General features: G+C 46.3%; 11 protein-coding genes across 14 annotated transcripts; 5 read left to right on the top strand and 6 right to left on the bottom strand.

Moving 5' to 3' along the window:
* Positions 1-818: 818 nt before the first annotated feature.
* RB195_023272 (uncharacterized protein) lies at positions 819-1424 on the top strand (the record flags this gene model as incomplete). Its single annotated transcript, XM_064210642.1, has 2 exons — positions 819-933; positions 1312-1424. The coding sequence occupies 2 exons, from the start codon at positions 819-821 to the stop codon at positions 1422-1424; spliced, it is 228 nt and encodes a 75-aa protein (XP_064066523.1).
* Positions 1425-4270: 2846 nt separating this feature from the next.
* RB195_023271 (uncharacterized protein) lies at positions 4271-4954 on the top strand (the record flags this gene model as incomplete). Its single annotated transcript, XM_064210641.1, has 1 exon — positions 4271-4954. One exon carries the CDS (start codon positions 4271-4273, stop codon positions 4952-4954), a length of 684 nt encoding a protein of 227 aa, XP_064066522.1.
* A 261-nt stretch (positions 4955-5215) lies between these two features.
* RB195_023270 (uncharacterized protein) lies at positions 5216-6184 on the top strand (the record flags this gene model as incomplete). 2 transcript variants are annotated; one of them, XM_064210640.1, is made up of 1 exon in its annotated part: positions 5216-6184. In XM_064210640.1, one exon carries the CDS (start codon positions 5216-5218, stop codon positions 6182-6184), a length of 969 nt encoding a protein of 322 aa, XP_064066520.1. The 2 variants fall into 2 exon arrangements, with proteins under 2 accessions (XP_064066520.1, XP_064066521.1); XM_064210639.1 differs by having other exon boundaries at positions 5246-6184.
* A 745-nt stretch (positions 6185-6929) lies between these two features.
* Positions 6930-7685, bottom strand: RB195_023269 (uncharacterized protein; the record flags this gene model as incomplete). 2 transcript variants are annotated; one of them, XM_064210637.1, is made up of 1 exon in its annotated part: positions 6930-7685. In XM_064210637.1, one exon carries the CDS (start codon positions 7683-7685, stop codon positions 6930-6932), a length of 756 nt encoding a protein of 251 aa, XP_064066518.1. The 2 variants fall into 2 exon arrangements, with proteins under 2 accessions (XP_064066518.1, XP_064066519.1); XM_064210638.1 differs by having other exon boundaries at positions 6930-7568.
* Positions 7685-10868, bottom strand: RB195_023267 (uncharacterized protein; the record flags this gene model as incomplete). 2 transcript variants are annotated; one of them, XM_064210635.1, is made up of 3 exons in its annotated part: positions 7685-8028; positions 8234-8361; positions 8614-8885. In XM_064210635.1, 3 exons carry the CDS (start codon positions 8883-8885, stop codon positions 7685-7687), a joined length of 744 nt encoding a protein of 247 aa, XP_064066517.1. The 2 variants fall into 2 exon arrangements, with proteins under 2 accessions (XP_064066517.1, XP_064066515.1); XM_064210634.1 differs by lacking the exon at positions 7685-8028 and adding an exon at positions 10738-10868 and having other exon boundaries at positions 8187-8361; positions 8614-8934.
* Positions 9297-9713, bottom strand: RB195_023268 (uncharacterized protein; the record flags this gene model as incomplete). Its single annotated transcript, XM_064210636.1, has 1 exon — positions 9297-9713. One exon carries the CDS (start codon positions 9711-9713, stop codon positions 9297-9299), a length of 417 nt encoding a protein of 138 aa, XP_064066516.1.
* Positions 10869-13343: 2475 nt separating the features above from the next.
* On the bottom strand, positions 13344-14990 carry RB195_023266 (uncharacterized protein; the record flags this gene model as incomplete). Its single annotated transcript, XM_064210633.1, has 2 exons — positions 13344-14016; positions 14659-14990. 2 exons carry the CDS (start codon positions 14988-14990, stop codon positions 13344-13346), a joined length of 1005 nt encoding a protein of 334 aa, XP_064066514.1.
* Positions 14991-15181: 191 nt separating this feature from the next.
* RB195_023265 (uncharacterized protein) lies at positions 15182-16437 on the top strand (the record flags this gene model as incomplete). Its single annotated transcript, XM_064210632.1, has 3 exons — positions 15182-15262; positions 15656-15817; positions 15874-16437. The coding sequence occupies 3 exons, from the start codon at positions 15182-15184 to the stop codon at positions 16435-16437; spliced, it is 807 nt and encodes a 268-aa protein (XP_064066513.1).
* Positions 16438-16627: 190 nt separating this feature from the next.
* On the top strand, positions 16628-18127 carry RB195_023264 (uncharacterized protein; the record flags this gene model as incomplete). The annotated part of the gene is made up of 1 exon (XM_064210631.1): positions 16628-18127. The coding sequence occupies one exon, from the start codon at positions 16628-16630 to the stop codon at positions 18125-18127; it is 1500 nt and encodes a 499-aa protein (XP_064066512.1).
* Positions 18128-18417: 290 nt separating this feature from the next.
* Positions 18418-18978, bottom strand: RB195_023263 (uncharacterized protein; the record flags this gene model as incomplete). The annotated part of the gene is made up of 2 exons (XM_064210630.1): positions 18418-18617; positions 18762-18978. 2 exons carry the CDS (start codon positions 18976-18978, stop codon positions 18418-18420), a joined length of 417 nt encoding a protein of 138 aa, XP_064066511.1.
* Positions 18979-19124: 146 nt separating this feature from the next.
* Positions 19125-19612, bottom strand: RB195_023262 (uncharacterized protein; the record flags this gene model as incomplete). The annotated part of the gene is made up of 2 exons (XM_064210629.1): positions 19125-19298; positions 19412-19612. 2 exons carry the CDS (start codon positions 19610-19612, stop codon positions 19125-19127), a joined length of 375 nt encoding a protein of 124 aa, XP_064066510.1.
* Positions 19613-21677: the final 2065 nt, after the last annotated feature.

The raw sequence follows: 21677 nt of genomic DNA, 5'->3' as shown, positions 1-21677 counted from the left end.
TTACGAATTGCGTCCAGGACGCTGCAAAGAAAAGACGATTCTAGAGCCGAGTAAGAACTTCCCGTTTTTATCCGCGATGTCGAGATCCACGTATAATTCTGCATATGCGCCCGCAGTACTGATTTCAAACATGTCCTCTGAGAAGGAAGCTGCAACAAGATCATGAAAACGTATGGATAGCAAGAGCAAATGAGTTTGAAAAGACGTGGGAGGACAAAAATACGAAGAAAGCTTACTTTTTAATAAAACGGTACAGCGGCAAAATGAAAAGATGTTTTAAAGTCTTCAACACTGCTCATAAAGTCGCTATCGGTGCGATAACCCTTGAATTGTTGTGGGAAGATCACTTCAACTCTTGCTGAACCGGCAAGCGCCATCAGCTCCTGAGCTCAAGCACGTCCAGCGACCGATATACGCAGTCAACGAGGAATCACCGAGTAAGAAGTTCTGGACTGTATTCGAAAGATGAAGAATGGAAAGCCTGGTTGAGGCGACGTGAATTAGCGCAAAAATGGTGAAATCTCTTCCTCCATCTGGGATTCGTGAACTAGCGAAGATCATTCGTTCAGTATAGATGAAAGGATACTGACTCGTGGAGACATGTCATCAGAATTCCACTCCACAAGAAGTTATCCGTCACGGATCCAACAAACTATAGAGGAATTTCATTGCTGCATGCTATGTACAAGATTTTGGAGTGAATTATCCTAAACCGACTTATTGAACATCGCGAAGAAACAACGCGCGACGAGCAAGCAGGCTTTCGTCCTGGTCGATCTACGATTAACCAGGTGTTCATCGTCAGGAGAGTGATCGAAATGTGGCAGCGGTATTCGAAGCCAGTGCAATTGGCAGTTATAGACTTTAAAGCCGCTTGCGACTCTCCTAATCGAGGCCGTCTTCTCAACGCGCTTCGCGCTGATGGAGTGCCAGGTAAGTTTGTTCGCTTACTTGATAACATGAAACAGAGAACAACTGCACAGAACAGTTCGTACACAAGGCGAATACAACATCGGTGCGACAGGGAGGAGCCGGACCCTCCTCAGGTGAGGGAGGTCTGGCTCATGGGGTGCAGCTCAAGTGAAGGGAGTTCTTTCGTGAATCGTCCAAATGTTAAAGGAGTCCCTTCGCCAACTGTCCAAAAATGAGCGGGGTCGGAGCACCGGCTTCGACTATAGCAAATATGGTTAGAAGTAACTGGAGTAATATAATGAGCACTAAGAGGGTTCTTCCTGTTCAATTTCGTCATTGGCGACATCCTGCGAAGAACAGTAGCTCTGCCGTGTCAGTGTCCTGCCGATACCATTCTAGCACCGCCAAAACGCTCCTTGACCGATCTCGAGTACGTTGAGAATATTGTGTTATTCACGAAAGCACCAGGAAACTGTCATCGACCTTGTTTCAAAGCTGGCTTCTGCCAATAGATTACGCTTGCTCGCTAAGTCAAGCTGCGAATCTACCAATCCGCTATTAACCTATTATGACGTACAGATAGAAGAGTTGGGTAGCACCATCAATAGTGATGACGAAAATAGACTGCATGGAAAGGAAGCTGCTACTTGCCTACTTCTGGCCTAGGATATGCCACAATGAAGATATGAAGATAATTATGCGGAATTGCATGGTATACCGGCGGTTTACACGTGCAAAGTACCAACATCTGACAACGCTGTCGAAACTGGGTACAGAAAATTGTCCTCGCTTCTTCGGTCACCTTACAAGGAGAACAGCAGAATGTCTTGTTCAACGTGCTCTAAAGATTCTCCTGGATTCTTCCTGAAAGAGGACCCTGGCCGGAACCGGAAGGTTTCGAATTAGGTGGTGGAGGACCCGAGGACGCTCGTCGTGGAAAGGCAGTTCAGACGAGACGCAGTTTTCGCAAGTTGCGATAGCGTGGAATGGATTGATTCTATGCAACCTGTTGCTAAAGATTGAGTAGGTTTGGCAGAACTATACTCAATTGCGACACAGGGACTCAGACAGACTCAACGAAAAAGCGGGCCTTCGCGTCAAGCGCAATTGAGCATAGTTCTGCCAAACTACTAAGTCACGTTAATTAGCCGGTTAAAAGAGTATTGCTATGAACTTCTCTAAGAATCTTGATACCAATTCTTTCCATAGTTTTCTTCGGCCGCCGACCTCTAGGAATCATTACGATAGCTTCCTACTTCTTGGAACGTTCCATGTTCGTACATGAACCTTACAACAGACATTAACTTTTTCATGATTTTCGATAATACGTACTACATGTCATCAGAAAAAATGGAAAAATTAAGCAAACGCTCAAACGGGAAGGACTGATATATATATATATATATATATATATATATATATATCGGATGCAAAGAAACCTCGCACAGGCAACGCTGACGAGGGCAATTTTTTGGAACGTTATTCCAGACGTATATTTTGGCTATGTTTATGTAAACTACATTATTGTGTCAGCATTTGGTTTCTTTAATTGAGCCGGACACGAGTTTGTTACAATCTTTTATTCATGGCTAACGCTTCGGCAATATCGCCTTCTTCAGCCTGAAAGGGTGGAACCTATTGCGATTAATCCGATCAAACGCCTTATCCGCCCAACAAAGAAAGTCCTACGTTTACGGTTGGGCCTCATAGCTACCAGTAGAAGGTAACATCGTGCCTTAGGAACAGGTGACTATCCAGCCACTGCTAGGTACCTGTTGTGAGGTGACTAGCGCAATCAAATATCAGCCTTAAATAGGGCGCAAGTTCCCGCGTAATGCATAGGCATTTTTCTTTACGATTCATCTTTGGCACCTTCGAGTGGATCCAAAAAGCCTCCAAAGCCCTGCGCGCCGCAATACTAGGTTCACGCGCCAATATCGTGATCTTAACTTCAAAATCTTCTCCTTTATGATGCCGTAACCTATGACCACCTAATGCAGTTGAGTCACATAATTTCCTTTTGCCGTCCAGATGTTCTTTGACTCGAATACAAAGTGGTCTAGCTCTTCCTCCTATGTATTCGTCATCACACTGCACACAGGAAATCAGATAAACAACACATAAACTCATGCAATCGCTCTCATTGTTATCCGGACATATTTCGCACTCCAGTGCAGTGCAAATACGATCAAATAGGTGACTGCGCATGAGCCATTGCTTAAGATTACTAGGGGGAGCTCCACGATAGCGACAGATTCTTCAAGATTAGCTTTCCTCAGATGCTGATGGATGACAGCCCTAACCTCATCGGTGATAAACGGTACACAAAATGTACTTTCTCCATACCAGATTTCTTTCAGGTTAGTGCTCTGTTTCTAATAGACCGCATAAGTGCGCAGCCGTTACTGACCACAACTTTCTTAGCAAGTTCGATAGATTCTCGCCTTTCCTCTTTTCCACTGCAAACGGAGGTGGTCGTGCGAAACATATCTCGTGCTATCAACCTTTCAGCTTGTGTGGGATGAGCAGAAATAGAGTGAACTAGGATATTCTTATTACTGGTTAGGATATTCTTATTAGTGGGTCAGGTTTGCGGTATCATTTTGTGTAGTTATATAAACTATATAAACTACTACACGCTTGCATCTTGTTCTTTCGCTTTCGCCTACCTTCCCAGGATTCTTTCATTGTGTATACAATCGGGGCGGCATATACGAGTCTGATTGCTACCTGCACGTGGTGGCCCTGCTTTAACTAAACGCAATCAGGCGTTCGAGTGTACGCATTGGGAACGTACGAGCTATATAACCTGCACTGTTATGTGGCAAAAGATTCCCACACATTGCAAAAAGGTGCTGTCGTGCAGCACGTCGATAAAGCCCATAACCTGAAAGATCAACTGCCTGAAGGAAGTATGGAATCTTTGGCAACAACCATTCGTTTCGTCACGCTGAACTGCCGAACACTATCCAGTGAACTCTCTATCCAGATTTCTGCGATATGTCTGTGTGCCTTTTGCTGCAATGCAGGAAATACGCATGAGAGATGGGCCCGTTACTAGCATCGAAAATTACACCATATACTGCGGCGATGCTGATGAGAACAAAGTAGGTTCCCGACAGTTGTGAGGAACGATTACAAGAACCTAGAGGAGGAATTTGGCTCAGCGTCGTCTAGATGCGCCTTTCTACGACTGTCGGATCGCAGAGGACGTAAACTCTGGATCGTAAGTGCTCACGCACCTACGGAAACCGCTGAGAACAACAGTAAGGACGCCTTCTACAATGAACTCAATGCGTTGATGTCTAAAATATCAAGCCAGCAGATGGTCATTGTCTGAATCGACGCAAATGCGAAGATGGGACTCGAACAGCAATCCTATGTACTAGGAGCATGGTATTATCCAGCGGAGCGCACGTCGGATGACCGTCTGGTCGACTTGTGTGAACAGACGGGCCTCCTTATCGCTAAGCGGATGATGAGGACTCTTAAGCTTCAGCTCGACTACGTTCTGGCGAGAAACATTCCTCAATCAGATATCCGAAAATCTAGAGTTGTTTGGGACGTCGCGTTCGACTCTGACTACCGTCCAAATCTTCTCAGCTTCAAGATACGGTTCCACAAGAGAAACCGAGGAGTTCCTCTTCAACCGAAAATCGACATGGCAGGTCTGAAAGACGGTGAATGCAGAACGAAATTCCGCCAATGCGTGTCTATTCATGTTGGAGTACGGACCAGGAAGAAGTTTAGCGATGCGGATTCCTTCATAAAGTCCATCCAGGACGCTGCAAGGGAAACGCTCCCAGTTCTATTGCCACGGAAGAAGTTTGCCTTTGCATTTGCGGAAACAAAATCCACGTACAATTCTGTATGTGTCGCGCGCAGCGCTGAAACCAGGAAAAGCGTCTTAGAAGGAAGCTGCGTCGTCAACTGCAACAAGACAGCGATAACGAGTGGACGTCAAGAGCGCTTGAAAAGGCGTGGGAGGACAAGAACCCACGGAAAACCAAAGATGTTCTCCTGTCCTCAACACTGCCAATGAAGTAGCTGTCGGTGAAGCAACCCTTCCAATTTGGAGGGAACACTTCCAAACCTTGTTGAACTGGCTAGCACCGTCAGCTCCTTAACTCGAGCACATTCATAGGCCGACATATGCGGTTAACGAGGAGCCACCGAGCGAATCAGATGTTCTAGTCTGTATTCAAAAAATGAAGAATAGAAAATCTGGTGGAGACGACGGGATTAGCGCAGAAATGCTAAAATACCCGTCACGGACCCTAGGAATTATCGAGGAATCTCTGTTATGTACAAGGTATTGGAGTGTTATGTACATATGCGTGTTATGTACAAGGTACTGGAGCGCATTATCTTGGACCGACTAATTAAACATCGCGAAGAAACAATGCGCGACGAGCAAGCTGGCTTTCGTTCTGGTCGATCTACGATTGACCAGGTGTTCATCGTCAGAAGAGTGATCGAAATCTGGCAGCGGTATTCGAAGCCAATACAACTAGCGTTTCTGGACTTTGAAGCCGCGTTCGACTCTCCTCACCGAGGCCGTCTTCTCAACGCGCTCCGCGCCGATGGAGTACCAAGAAAGTTCGTTCGCTTGCTTGATGACATGAATCAACGAACAACTGCTGCAGTTCGAACACCAGCCGGATGTACAACACCGTTTGAAGTGGTAACTGGAGTAAGACAAGGGGCAGTGGCAGGAGTCTTCCTGTTCAACTTCGTTATCGGCGACATTATGCGAAGGACAGTCGATCAGTGTTCTGCCGACATCGTCTTAGCGCCATCAGGGTGCCCCTTGACTAATCTCGAGCACGCCGACGATGTTGTTATATTCGCGGAAAACAGTACGAAACTTCAGCATGTTGTCAACCTTGTATCGAAGCTGGCTGCAGCCTACGGACGCCTACGCCTTGATAAATGCAAGTGGATCTCTTCGAGACCTCGAACGGGAATCAGGGTGGACGGACAACCAGTTGAACCCGTCGATGAGTTCTGTTACCTGGGCTGTATGCTGAAGAACAACGGCAGCTACGAGAGAGATGTTCAGCAAAGATGCGCTAAGGTCATTTCTGCATTTAACTCCTTAACGAAATGCCTGTGGTCGACCTCCATCACAGACGAAATCAAGCTGCGAGTCTACCTATCCGCAATTCGCCCCATCATGATGTACGGATCGGAGACTTGGGCAGCACTGTCAACGGTTATGGAGAGGCTTAATTGCACGGAACGAAAGCTGCTTAGACGGCTACTTGGCTAATTTTGGCCTAGGGTATGCCACAATGAAGATCTTTACGCAGCAACCGATTCGTCACGGTTAGTTGTTCATTCTACTGCTGCCCCATAGTTACATTAATCTTAGGATTTTTCTTTTCGTTGGATGCACAGTCAATAACCAACGATTAACTTCTTCGTTGTCGTCCCTGCTAGATACTGGTACTCACTGTGCGTATTTACTGTGCACATACTATGGGCAGACTTGAATAATTATTGTTCCCATGAAACTCATTCTACACTATCTGCTACGTACTGAAACAAACGAGTACCTCGCTTTCTTTATTCCACAAAATCTGCAGAGTTTTAAATGAGTCATTGTTCTTGTTTGACTTTTCTTTGATGATGTGAGGAATAACCTAAACTTGTTTTGCTTCCACTCTCTGGAAATTATCTTCCGAACCATAAAGAACTTACTGTTAACCTTTCTACTTTGATCTTATTAAAAAATAGGAAAAAAATCCCATAAATGGAGGAGAATTCGATTCTTCACCTGAGGTCTCCCTCCTGAGGACCAATGGGTCACTCGGTGTTATTGTCTGAGCACCCACATAATAACCTCATATTCAGCAATCAAATATTCCAAAAGTTCAAGACTGAGTATCAAAGTATTTGAGGGTGGCGATTAGGAATATACTTACTTAAATACTAACAGTACTATACCTATACTTGCGTACTTAGATTGCCCGTCTTCACTGGAAGTGCGGGTCCCAGCATCTCTTCCACTCGCTTCATTCCCTCGCCATTGTCATCCAAGATGTTCTCAAGTTTTGTGAGTGACGTTGACGAGGGCATTTAGCATCTCTTGGGATCCACTCTAGCGTTCTTTTAAACCATTTATTGTCAATTCTTCTCATGATGTAACCGGCCCATCTATGTTTTGCTTCCGATACATATTCCGCTGGGTCGCGAAGACGGGACATTCCTCTTAAGTCGAAGTGGCCAAGACCGGCCAGGTGTTGTGTGCGCCGGTTAAGAAAACATCTCTCAAGGGCTCTGTGGATAGTAAGTAGCTTCCCAGACGTGGCCGCGGTGCCTGCCCGCGTCTCCGCTGCGTAACAGAGCGCTGGAAGAACTGTCGAGCCGAACAGATGCTCACGAAGATCTTGGTCCGTCATTTGGCCCGCAGCTTCCCTGACGAGTGCGAATGCTGCCCATGCTGCTCTCATTCTTCTATTCAGTTCTTCCTTCAAGTCGTTTTCCATGTTTATAGAACGTCCGAGGTAAACGTATGACGGAGTTTCCACGATTCCGGAGCCTTCAAGTTGTACTCCTCCGTCCTCGCAGTGGGCGTTCTTCATGAACTGTGTCTTCTTTCTGTTTATTCGTAGTCCTATTTTCTTCCCTGCTTCGTTCAATTCGTTGAGCATCGCTTCTGCTTCATTGGTACTGCTCGAAAAGGGAACGATGTCGTCCGCAAAACGAAGGTTCGAGAGAAATCTTCCATCAACACGTATGCCCCTTTCCTCCCAGGAAAGTGATTTCATTATCCAATGCAGTCGTGAACATCTTTGGCGATATAGTATCGTCTTGTCGTACCCCCTTTCCAATGGCGTTGGAAAAGCTGTATCTTAGTGGTGCATCGATCGTAGCAATTGGCTAATGTCCTCACATACGACGGGTCCACACCTTGATCGACCAGCGCTGACAGTATTGCATTCGTTTCTACGCTGTCAAATGCTTTCTCATAGTCGACGACGGTTAGAACAAGGGGCAGGCGGTATTCGCGGCAAACCTCCATGGCCCTCGACACGGTCTGGATGTAGTCCAAGCAGCTGAACCGCTGACGGAATCCACCTTGTTCTTGAAGCTGGCCGGCTGGGCAGCATCCTGGATATGCGCGTGAGCATGATCTTGGTGAAGACTTCGTTTAACAGGCTCAGCGAGCATATTGGACAGTAGTTCCGAAGGTCCTCTCGGTCACCTTTCTTATGGATAAGAACGGTTCGCGAGATCTTCCACTTGCCTGGGATCCTTTTTTTCTGAAGCTAGGATGTCATGTGCGCTGTTAAGATTACATGAAGTGAATGGCCACCAGCCCAAAGAAAGTCTGCTGATATATAATCAGGTCCGGAGACTGTGTCAGATTTCATGCTCTTGATAGCGACTCGTACTTCCGAAGGAAGAATCCGTGGTGGAGCTTGACCAGTGGGGATGATCGGGCTTCACACAGAAGTTGATGAACGGAAAAGGTTCGAGTAGAACCTCTCCCTAATGATTTCCATCTCACGACGAGAAGACGTGCAAGTCCCGTCTTCGCTCAGCAAGGCTATTAGCGCAATATTATATTCGCAGAGATCCCTGCGGCACTTCTTTAGACTCGTTCTTCTTTGTGCTGCTTCCAGAATCTTCTTCTGCCTCTATTTCGAGAGATCCTCTTGCAGCGCTTTTCTGCAACTAGTGTTTGCTACTAACCGCTCAATGTGCGATTCACTTGGATCAAGCCTCAAAGTACTTCTTCCTTCTAACAACTCTTTGGTCGTCTTCAAAATTCGATCCAAGTTTGTCGTGCGCGGCTTCGAGGCACGCTCAGCACAGACTCGTAATCCTCTGAGTAGCATCTCGTAGTCCACGTTTGCGTCCTCCTCGATGTGCGAGTCACCTTGGGACAAGGAGTCCTCGAGTACACAATCGTCGTGGACAACTTCTTTTCTCCTTCGTTGCCGATAGCAGATGTTCTTTCCCATCGTGCTGCTAAGTCGTATTTTCGCATGAAGGAGACGGTGATCAGAACCGCTACAAAAGAATGGTACTATTGAGACGTCAAGTAGACACCACCTACGGTTGGTGAGTATGTGGTCGATCTCCGCACGAGTCGCGTCATTGGGTGATCCTTATGTCCACCGACGATGATCTTTCTTCATGAAAAGAGAGTTCTCATGAAAGAGGCGAGAGGCGGACAACATCCCGGTGAGACGATTGCCATTTTGATTCCGGTCCCCTAGTCCAAATCTTCCGATCCTGTAGTCCTCTTCTGTGGCCTTTCGTAGTTCTCCGACAACGAATTTGTAAAAGGACTTCTCGCTGCGGATCACTTCCTCCAGCTCCTCGTAAAACGCGTCCAATTCGGATTCATCCGCTGCTGATGTCGGTGAGTATCAGTTGAAGATACTGATGGGTTTTTCGCGCAGAGGGCGGAGGCAAAGAATGGCCAGACAAGGTGACAGGATCACGTGAGAATCGACAAGATGGACGACAGATAGGTGCACGACAAAACCAACACCCCCTACGTTTTGCGACGGAACCTTCTCTCCACGAATGACGAGTATACCGTGATTCATCTGTCGTACGTCGCTCCTTCTGCACTTGATCTCCTGCAGAGCAATCAAGAGAAATTTGATTCGCTCTGCAGCTCTGAGAAGGGCATGCAGGTCACCGTCTGTGGACACTGCTCTCGCGTTGTAAGCACACAGTCTGAGACAGTCTCCATGGCGAGTCGTGGGTGTGTCGCCTTGGCCCAGAATCAAAGACGTCTTAAGCAACCTGAGATGTGATCGCCTCTCACCGGTCTCCATACCGTCCGACGTCTGAGACGGCAGGGCCAGTGTGCAGGGTACTGAGGCAGTGAATATGCTGGAGTGCCAAAAAGACTTTTCCCCAAACTAAGCAGCCATGCCACGGCGAGCTTAGCATTCACAACAGGTCGTCGCCCAACCTATACGGATCAGTGAGCCACCTTGCGACATTTTGCCAAGATGGTGGTGAATCCTAGCAGTGGTTTACTTTTAGCTAGGCTTCCGAGAAGCCGGAATATCGGATGTGTCGAACTCCTTCCCAGCTTGGGAGACCCTGTGGGAGGACGAACCTCCGCTGTGCATCGTAGTTCGACGCCGAAAATCACCTCCACGCCACTATGAGGCGGTAAACCGTTGTGGAGGGATTAGGAATATAGAAACTGTTTACTGGATTGTAACTTCTTGCAAGTACACGTACTTTGCTGATTTGCAACTCCGTATAAGTGCATTGTATTTTTATACATTACTTTTATATTTTTATTTCCATTGTTTCATTTTTTATATTTTATCTTTATTTTTATAAGTGCACTATGAACTCTATCTAAATCTGTACTTTTGACAGCCTCCACAATATGTTGCTGTTCTTCATGCTTTCTCGTAACTGCTTTTATAGTCGGGAGGAGCGTCTAAGGCATAGATGCAATAATCGGAGCGCAACCATTTCCGTCACTTTTGGACAGGTCACGAAAGGACCCCTTCACTTTTAGACAGTTGGGGAAAGGATCCTCATCACTTGGGCTGCATCACATAAGCGATACGCCCTTTATCTGAAGAGGGTCCGGCTCCTCGCTACCACACCTATGATCTAAGTTGCTTTTGTATGTATATATATACATATATATATACATATATATATACACATATATATATGTATATATATATATATACTCGATACGTGCACCTCGCAATCATTCGCGCAAAATCAAGGGGCACCTCTTTGACTTCTACCCTCCCTGCAAGGTACACGAATGATATGCAGAAAGAAAATGAATGACATAAAAGGCGAAGAGCTAGAAATGCTCACCTGAATTTGGTTTTTTTGCAACACGCACATGATAACATGGTTATTATAAAAGAAAAAATTGAGCATAGAGTGAGGACAAGTTGAGCAGTCTCAGAAACAGCACCCACAACCTCATTTCCTGACGAAGGCATCACCTAAATTAAAGGGGTGCACTCACAGAGGAATCAAAACATGAGCAAAAATCCAAAAAATAGGAGCAAGTAGTAGGATTTAAAAACTTGGACAGCTACATATCGCGCTCATGACAAATATAGTATGTAAAGGTTGTCTTTTCGGAATACAATCCTTTAATTCCATATCGCGCAATCACTTGTAATGAAAATAACGACCTAAAAATTGCAAGAATGAACGAAAGAAAATGACAAAGAAGAAGGAAGGAACTGTACTTGCTGTCCACAATGTACAATTTGAAATTCAGTACACATCTAGTTACGTATACGTCGATTTTTGAATAATTCCAAGATGTGACATGCACTATATTACAACCAAATTGTCAAACGCGAACACAGCACAATTACCTTGAGTAGGCCCACATCACATGCATAATTGTTAGCTGTTTCAAAGGGAATAAATGACCGGCCTGGCGTGAAAGGTGGATATAACCGTCATTCAGAAATAACGCGGTCGCTTGGCTGCTGGACTCACGGAGAATCAGGGTTTACAAATCAGTCTCTCAACTCAGCTTGGGACCAAAGAGGTGTATTCTTTCTCCAATCCTCGACGTAATGCCATCACACAAAATTCGATTATTCTCCAGATTAGCCACCTTCTTGTCAAGAGGACGGTCGTAATTGACTATTGTGTTCACAATTTTTTTTACTGCTGTATACTTTTACTTCGGTAAACAGTGTCGATGCAATGGAACATTCTGCCTGTAGAAAATAAAAGTGTCTGTCAAATAATTATCAGCAATGCAGAAAATATCATCTAGATAGGATCGAGCTAAGCAGGAATGCACAAAAACATTTTGATCGTTGGGAGTTGAAGTTGAGCTGAGAGGTTCTTTGTGACCCGCCGCTGAGCTACGTTCCAAAATAATGCGATGGTCCAAAGACGGTTTTCCTCCTAGTACGCATATATCGGCATTTCCTGAGCCAATCCCGTAAAAGGAACCTTCACAAAATGATAACACACGTGACAAAAGTACATTATACCTAAATTTGACACTTTGACGAGAAAAACAATACAACGAAGAGGGCGCAAGAAAAGAAGCGAGAAATCGGACACACGCTTATGTCGTGCCTTACTCGTCCTCTCCGTAGAAACGGAAATATGTCCAGTATTTACGTACTAATAAGAGAACATGAACCTATCGACGACCCCAAATCTAACTAAGCGGCTGCGCGGGCGGTCGCGTCGCGCTGATCGCAGAGTTCACCGCCGTGCGGGCGATGCAGTTCAGTGTCTCTGGGCCAGGGTAAAGCGCGACATGGATCTTCGTCATAAAGGGAAAAGGGGTCGTAGGGTAGTGTGCGATGGCCAGCTGTGATTGGTTGATAGCATGATTACAGGAACAAAATACTACGTAGCATTAATTAATCACTTATATTACAAAACATTACATTAAGTTTCAAGCGTAAGGCAGTAACATGGAAGCACCAACAGTTTGTTTTGAAGATATACAAAGTGTTAGCAATGTGACTACGGGTTCAACACCGCTGAGCTAAATTTTTGCAAAGGGGTTGGAAACTTGAAAGTGCTCCTAAAAGATGAAGAGTTCAATGATACATGGTTTTCAGCAGTTTAAACATGGATGAAGCAGAACTTAATAACCGAAAGAACTCTGATTCTCTGCACATTGTTACATCTGGAAGATCTCAAATAGCTTCGACATAAGAGTACCTAAAGAAATACTTCGGATGGCTTTCTATGAAGGAGGGTTCGTCCTACAAGATAGCCATACTGCTGTTTCTGTGACCCCCTACTTTTTTTTGGAACTTCGATAGGAAAAGAAATAAAAAAAAGATCGACTTTGTGGATTTTTCCCATCTAAATTTTGAGAGATACAGACGGTCAGAAAAGGATAAAGTCTGCACATAGGAGTTTCCTTAGTTCCTCAATTCGAATTTGTTTGTTTTTCCGAAGAGTGTATGTTCTTGAACAAAGTCTAATAACTCGGAGTAACTTAGAGCGAAGCAAATCACCTCTTCCAGTATGCTGTAAGCGAGGATGTTACATCGCTTGATTATTATTTATATTGACTTACTTGACTTAATCGGCAGACGGGTATTACGGCCTATAGTAGGGTCAAAACGACATGAAGCACGTACGCAGTTGCGCATGCGGCTTCTCTCAAGGCGCTTCGGTGGTTCGTAGCGGCTAGCAGTGCGGTGGAACCTTTGCTGGTACCACCCATTGCTGCAGTTTGCGACGGTCCCACCTCGGTTCCAACTATTGCCTCCACCGCGCTGTTTCGAGCGGGTACGTAAATGCACCGCAGCTACACTCGTGATTCATGTCGTTTTGACCCGACTATATAATGCGGCTATTCGCATTTTCGTCGGGGTGTGTCGTTCTTGAACATATCCGAGCTCATCCTGTTCGATCTTCAGCTAGAGTTCGCATAGAATCTACCCATCCGTTGCTATTCCACAAGCGGCGGAATTTCACATCTCGACTGAACTGCGTGTCAGCTTTCTCTCCATGCAGTCAAGGTTTTCCATCACCGTCGATGGTCCGTGTGCCGTCCTTGAACACAGCTCCGTGCAACCTTCTGCGAGAGCTTGCACACAATCAATCCATTCGTCACTATGCCATATTCTGCGAAACCTTACATCTCGCCTGTACTGTCTATCCACGCCGAGTGTCCTCATGTCCTCTTTCACCACCTCAGTCCAGAACTTCCGTTTTCGGCCAGGTGGCGTCTTCCAGCTTGAACCCGGCAAATTCCTCAGAACTCGTTGAACAAGGCGATCTGCCGGTCTCCTTAATATATGACCAAAGAAGCGAAGACGATTTACTTTAGCCACTTTCGATGGCGGTGCAAGATGTTGATATCTTCCACGTGTCATCCGCCGATATACCACATCAATTTCTGCGTAAAGATAATCATTGTGGCATACCCTAGGCCAAAAGTAGCCAAGTAGCCGTCTGAACAGCTTTCGTTCTGTGCATTCAAGCCTCTCCATCACTGTTGATGGTGCTGTCCAAGTCTCTGCTCTGTACATCATCATAGGGCGGATTGTGGACAGGTAGACTCGCAGCTTGACTTCGTTGGCGATGGGAGTCGCCCACAGGCACTTGGTCAATGAATGTCGAGTTAGCTTTAGCGCATCTTTGCTGAATATTTCTCAATATCAATAATCAATCAATATTTCTCAATAATATTTATCCACCATCGTTTTTCAGCATACAGCCCAAATAACAGAACTCATCCACGAGTTCGTTAGGTTGTCCATCCACCCTGATTCCCGTTGAGGGTCTCGAGGAGACCCACATCTGCTTGGATTTATCAGGGCGGAGTCGCAAGCTTTGCAGCTAATTTCGATACAAGGTTAACAACATGTTGTAACTTCGCGCTGTTAGAAGCGAATATTACTACATTGTCGGCATACTCGAGATTCATGACTTCGTTGGCGATGGGGTGTCAACCACAGGGACTTAGTTAAACATGTGATACATCTGAATAGAGTATCTTTGCTAATATCTTTCTCGCAGCTTTCGTCGTTTTTCAGCATGCAACCCAAATAACAGAACTCTTCTACAAGTTTAATTGGTTGTACGCACACCCTGATTCCTGCTGAGGGTCTCGCGGAGATAAATCTGCTTGCATTTATCCGGGCGGAGTCGTAAACTGTAAACTGCAGCTAATTCTGATACAAGGTCGACAACATGTTGCAACTTCCCGCTATTTAGAGCGAATATCACTACATCATCATCCTACTCGAGGTCGAAAAAGGGACGTCCTATTCGTGCAAGAACCACATCAACGGAACATTGCTCAAATGTTCTTCGCATGATATCATCGACGGCAAAGTTGAACAGAAAGTGTTCCGCCAAAGCCCTTGTCTTACTGCAGTTTCCACTTTGAACGGTGTAGCACATCCAGCTGGTGTTCGGACCGCGAGCGTTGTTCTTCCATTCATGTCGCTTATGAGGATTGCGAATTTTCCTGGAACTTCATCTGCGCGAAGTGCACTGAGGAGAAGGCCTCGGTGAGGAGAGTCGAAAACGGCTTCGAAGTCCAAATGTGCTAACTGTAGAGGCTTCGAATACCGCTGCCACACTTCCACAACAAACACCTGATCAATCATTGATCGACCGGGGCGAAAGCCGGCTTGCTCGTCACGAGTGATTTCTTCGCGATGTCGGATTAGTCGATCCGTTCCAAAACCTTGTACATTACACGAAGCAATGATATTCCTTGGTAATTACTGGGTTCCGTAACGGATAGCTTCTTGTGGAGAGGAATTCTACTCTGCTGCAAATCCTACCTCACGCCTCAATGCGGCGCAACGGTGGCCCTGGCCGTCGGGCAGCTATGGTGGCGAGACTTCGTCTCGGTAGGTTCAACCATGCCACAAAGGTGTCCGGCTAGTAGCCCGGTCCTTGGGCCAAGGCTACAGGCTAGCTAAGTGAGGGGGTAGTACGACAATTCCGGTGCCAGGCTGCTAGCTTGCTAGTGCGACAAGCTGACCGAGGACAACACCCTCATCGCGTCATACTGCTAATGTCTACTATGTGTTCTTCAGAAGCTAGGGCGTACCCCGGAAGCGACGCGCATTGTCCTCGCCCGGGTAATGCGGCAAATATGCGAGGGCTACCGGCTGGAGGACGGAGCCGGCCAAAGAAGTCACTCCGCCATCGCCAGTAACATCCAGTGCGCTTGGCAACACTTAACTTTGGGAAGCTTACTGGAAGAAGTCGTGAACTGTCAGACAGTCTCAGAAAACGCCGTGTTGACATATGTTGTGTACAGGAGACTCGCTGGAAAGGCTCCAAGTCAAGGGAATTAGGCGATGGCTACAAGCTCATCTACCAGGGCACATCAAATCATGGTGTTGGTATCATATTGAACGAGTCGTTTAGAAACAGCGTCACAGTGGTGGATCGACTATCGGATCGCCTGATGGCTGTAAAAGTAGACACAAGAGAAGTGGAATTGCGAGTTGCTTATGCGCCACAGATAGGCTGTAGTTAAGAAGAGAAGGCGTGCTTTTGGGAAGATCTGGAGCAGTACGTCCAATCCCTGGAAGGCGTAGACATACTTCTCGGAAAGACGGGTTCGAGAGTTGTCATGGTGGATACGGTTTTGGAGCTCGTAACGACGACGGGTCGCGAATCCTGGAATATGTTGTTACAAGTGACTTGATCATTGCTAACACGCAGTATCGGAAAAGAGAATCGCATTTGATCACGTACACCAGCGGCGGTCGTGAAACACAAATAGATTTCTGGATGTTACGCCGACGAGATCGCCGACTTCTGCAGGATTCAAAAGTCATCCCTACAGACCATGTCGCTGCCCAACACCATCTGCTCGTTATGGACTTGAAAATCTCCCGTCCAAGGAAGAGACATCCAAGGACTGAAACACAGCGCATCAAATGGTGGAATCTGAAGGATCGAAAGGAGGTATTTTCGCGTCCGTGGCTCCATCTACATTTCCTCACCCTACTCGTAGTGTGGAGGAAATGTGGTCGTCTACTTCCAGCGTTATACGCTCGACCGCGGAGAACACTCTGGGAAAGACGACTCTAGATAAGCCCAAAGTACAAAAGGCTACGTGGTTTTGGAACGAGGAAGTTCAGGCGGCAATTCATGAGAAGAAGTCTAAGTATAAGCTTTGGTGTAGGACACGTCAGCCTGAAGATCGGGATGCTTACCTAGCGGCAAAGAGGGAGGCTAAGAAGGCAGTTTCTAAGACGAAGTCTACAAGGGTGTGTACGACATGCTTGATACCAGAGAAGGCGAGCGGGCAGTGTATCGTTTACTCAGAGCGCGTCATCGCTTAACGTTGGATATGGAGCACACCAAGATCGTTAGCGGAGCTGATGGAGCCGTTCTGCGCCGCTCTGGTCAGATCCTGGAGAGGTGGCGAGAGTACTACAATCACTTGTGTAACGAAGAGTTCTGTTATCCTCCCATCCCAACTGTTCCCAGCGTCGAGGGTCCTGTTCTACCAATTAGCGCCGTCGAAGTCAGTGCTGCCCTCGCAAAAATAAAGTCGAACAAGGCAACGGGTCCTGATGACGTACTTGCTGATGTCTGGAAGCTGCTAGGAGATCGAGGGTCCGTGTGGCTCGCAACTCTATTTAACAAAATCGTTGCAGAAGGACGGACTCTAGACGTTTGGCACTGCACTTCGTACGGGTCTATACGACTGCCGTGCCATACGATGAAGGTTTTTGGGCGTGTCCCGGAAGCTCGTCTGAGGAAAATTGTTAGCGTTTCACTCAACCAGTGCTGCTTTGTGAAGGATTGCAGCACTATAGATGCTATCCATGCTGTCCGTATCCTCCTGGAGAAACATCGAGAGAAGAACCGCAGTGTGCATCTTGCTTTTCTCCATCTCGAGAAAGCTTTCGACCGTGTCCCTCATGAGCTGTTATGGATGTCCATGAGGTCGCATAGAGTACCAGAAGAATATGTGCGGTGGACAAAGCTGCTTTATGTGAAGCCTACCAGCGTTGTGCAATGTGCTGCTGGAACAAGCAGGCCATTCCCTGTACAAGTTGGGGTTCATCAGGGTTCGTCCCTCTCACCCCTGTTGTTCATACTGTGCATGGACACGATAACGAAGGAAATCCAGAAGCAGCATCCGTGGACCCTACTCTTTGCCGACGATGTCATGCTTGCGTCGGAGCCTCTAGATGATCTTCAGAAACAAGTACAGTCTTGGAAGGATCGGCTGCAGCAATATGGATTGCGCCTCAACACATCAAAAACTGAAAAAATGGCAACAGATGTACTGTACGACCAGAAAGTCCCTGTTCGACTGAAGTCGAAGATCTACAGGACGGTTGTGCGTCCTGTTGCTCTTTACGTATGCGAGTGCTGGATGACGACGAAAGCCTTAGAAAGAGTGTTGCACGCTATGGAGATGCTGATGTTGAGGTGGACGATAGGTGTAACGCTAAAAGAGAAAGTATCCAACGACACTGTACGCTCCATCTTCGGCGTCGTCCCGATAACTGAGAAGGTGAAAGAGGCGCGACTGAGATGGTTTGGTCACGTCTTGCGGCGAGAGGAAGATTCTGTTGCCAAGACCGCTCTGAAGCTCGACGTTTCAGGAGTGAGGCCGCGTGGGAGGCCAAAGATTCGCTGGTTAGACCGTGTGAAGCTGGATATGATAGATGCGCGTTTGTGTACGGCTGAGGCAATGGATAGAACCAAATGGAAGACAAGAAGCAGAAAGGCGGACCCTGCAACAACGCGGGACAAACGCTAGGAAGAAGAAGAAGAAGGAGAGGAATTCTAGTAGCGTGTCTCATCGAGTCAGGAATCCTTTCGTCCATCTGTAATGAGCAGATTATTTTTGTTATCTCACGAATATCGAATAGACGTAGGAAGAGATTTCAGCATTTCTGCGCTAATTCCATCTTCTCCGCCATATTTTCTTTTTTTTCATCTTTTGAATACAGGAAAGAACCTCCGACTCCGTCGGTGGCTCTTCGCTGACCATGTAGTATATCTGTCTTTAGGCGTGCACGAGTTCAGAGACTGATGGCCTCTGTCTGTTCAGCAAAGTGTTAAAATGCTCCCTCCAGATGGGCAAAGTTGCCACGTTGCCACGTTCTCACGATCGGGTTTTAGCTGACGACGCAACTTCCTTCTCAGACGCTTCTCCTGGCTGAAGTCACCAGTATTGCGGGCAAAGCATACAGAATTGTGCGTGGATACTGTCCCCGCAGATGCAAAGGCGAACTTCTTCTTCGGTGCTAAAACCGGGAGCATTTTCTTTGCAGCGTTCTGAATGCATTTAGTGAAAGAGTAAGCGTCGTCCACTCTCTTTCTGGTCCGTTATCCAATCTTGATCGACACTCGTTGGCGAAAATTCTTCCTGCAGTCCTCGTTTTTCAGACCTGCCAAGTCGAGCGTTGGCTGATGTTGAGCTCCCCGATACTTTTTCTGGAACCGTATCATCAAGCTGAGAAGAAGTGGGTGGTGGTCGAAATCGAATGCGACATTCCAGACAGCGCTAGATTTTCGGATATCTGACAAAGGTATGTTCTTCGTCAAAACGTAATCGAGCTGCAGCTTAAGAGTCGGCATCTTCCGCTGTCGCTGCTCTTCTGGCATCAATGGAGTCGTCCCTTGCCACTGTAACTTGTAAGCTGATGGCGTCGATTATTCTTCTCAAACGTGGATGCAATGATGAGATTTGTCTGCTTGCAAAGGTCAATCAGACGATTTCTGTTGTTCGATGCCTGCTCCATGGAACAGAATCATTTTCCAAGCACATCGGATTGTTGTTCAGGTCCCATCTTTGCATTCGCGTCAATTTCACCAATTAGCGACTGCTGACTAGGTATCTTGGATATCAAAATATTGAGTTCATCATAAAACGCGTCCTCGTTGTGGTCCTCTGAGGTATCCGTAGGTGCGTGAGCACTTACGATCTAGAGTTGGAGTCCTCTGTGATCCTGCAATCGTACGACGGCGACGACGTTGATCCAAACTCTTCCATCAGGTTGTTATAATCGTACCTAACAGCTATTGCGCAGCCTCCTACTTTTCTTTCATCAGCATCGCCGCAGTAGATGGTGTAATTGTCGATATTGCTGAGAGGGCGAACCCTGATGCGTGTTTCCTGCAATGCAGCAAACGGTGCATGCAGATATCGCAGAAGTCTGGATAGAGCGGCTTGTTGGAGTTCACTTAACTCACAGCAGTTCAGTGTAACGAGATGAATGTTTGTCGCCGAAGATTCCATGTTTCCCTTTGGTATTCGACCTTTCAAAGTATGGGATCTAACATAGTGCTGGACGACGGCACCTTTTTACTATGTATGGCAAGCTTTTGCCATATAACAGTGCGGCTATATAGTTCGTACGTTCAAAATGCGTATACTCAAGTGTCTGACTGCGTTTGGTGAAAGCAGGGCCCCACTTGCAGGTAACAATCAGACTTGTATACGCGGCTCCAACGGACAATAAATTGTTCTTAGGAACAGCAGAGGCCGTGTACAGTCTGATTGCTACCTGCTCGTGGTGGCCCTGCTTCAGCTAAACGCAATCAAGCGTTCGAGTGTACCCATTTGGAACGTACGAGCTATACATATTTCTTGGTCTTCTTATCACATGCTTATTTGCTATCTTCCAGAGCTAACAATGTGCACAAACTCTAATCTTTCTTGGTCCTTAAAGTCCATTAAATTCACTTTTAAACTGCTGAAAGCAATGTAATATTAAATTCATCTTCTAGGAGTACTTTCAAGTCTGTTTCTCTTTTGTGAAAGTTTTGGTTCAGCGGCGTGTTGAACCTGCACGGTCCCATTATTACATTGTCAAGACAAAACACCAACAAAGCAAATGTTTTTTTTTTGTTTCTCTCTTTCTCGTTCCTCTGTAATTCGACTTGTGGTCCTATCTTCTTGTTGTCGTATTATGACATCACCCCACGAATCTGAGGTGGTGCAGATTTTAGGTGGAGTATTCGTAAACGGGATGGGAGACTGCGGAGAGGGGAGTAATTCCGTCCATTTCTTCCTAATTGCCGTAAAAAACGGCTCGGAAGATGCGGCGCCGCACAAGACTGGCACAAGACTGACTCCAATCGAACCTCTTGTACAAAATGGTGCGCCAAAACGAATGAAGCCGTATCTTCCGGGCCGTTTTTTTACGGCAATTAGAAAGAAATGGACAGAATCACCCCCCTCTCCGTAGTCTCCCATCCTGTATACGAATACTCCACCTGAAATCTGCACCACCTCAGATTCCTGGGGTGATGCCTTTAACCAGTGTTTAAATATATTTCGTAGGTTTTAGGACTTGAAAATATTTCAACACAATATTTCAAAACCATACCAGCAAATTTGCTTCTTCTGTTAACTGGCATTTCTTCGCTTCTATCATCTACTGAATTGCTTTTTACCATTCGTTCTTCAGCGAGTTTTCGAAGTTGCATTTCCGGAACGCAGGAAATTTCCAATATATTGAATTGACAGCAACGGAGAACTGTCGCAGCAACGTTCCGTGTGATTTCAAAGTTCTAGAGGAGGAAAGGGAATTGTTCTTGAGGAGTTTTCTTCTTCACCATTCTTGAGGCTCAAGAAGGGTGGAAAACAAAAATTCTAGGCTGCAGTGGCGAAAATGTATTTTACAAAATTTCAGCGCTGGCAGGCAGGTCTGGGGAGAGTGTTCTGTAGGATATGAAGCGGCAATAAGTGAAGTGATGAGGGAGACAATCAGTTTCTAACTCTTCCGTGAAAATTTGACTCAGCGGGATGGGGGAACGGTCGAGAGGTACCCGTATGATGTGCCGCCGCGTATCCAGGAGGCTGATGAGCGTCGTTAATTGCACCGCGCGTCTCCTGATACCGTCATAATCACTACAGTAGCCTGATTGCTCCTGTTGTGCTACGTCTTCAAGACGTCCCGCCCACTCCGCCCTCCCCTCCCATTTCGCCGCGTCTACCGCTATTACGACGATTTTTTTTCGCCGCGTCCACAGCTTTTATAATGCGCTTTTAAAATCGAACAGAAAGGAAAGTACCTGGTGTTAGATGTTGTTCGAAGGTCTACATAAAATGTGCTTGTTAGTTAATATAAAAGAAGGAAAGAATGAAATAGGTTTGTATAAGTGACATGCCATTTAGAAATGCGAGTGAAAAAGAAATTATCCTGTCTCGACTTGTTAGGTGAAAAACACTCATTCATCCCTGGGAGTGCAAGAGATGTTTCAAAAAATGTCCCACTGATCAATGTTATGCTATCCTCTTTGCTATTTTTCGCTTTCTATGGATTTCTTTTTGCTTATCTAGCTGGGTAAAACTGGCA

This window comes from Necator americanus, chromosome X (assembly GCF_031761385.1).
Source record: "Necator americanus strain Aroian chromosome X, whole genome shotgun sequence".
In the NCBI taxonomy this organism is placed as follows: Eukaryota; Metazoa; Nematoda; class Chromadorea; order Rhabditida; family Ancylostomatidae; genus Necator; species Necator americanus.
Note: the sequence above shows the minus strand (reverse complement) of the source record. Positions and strands in the feature narration are given on the sequence as shown.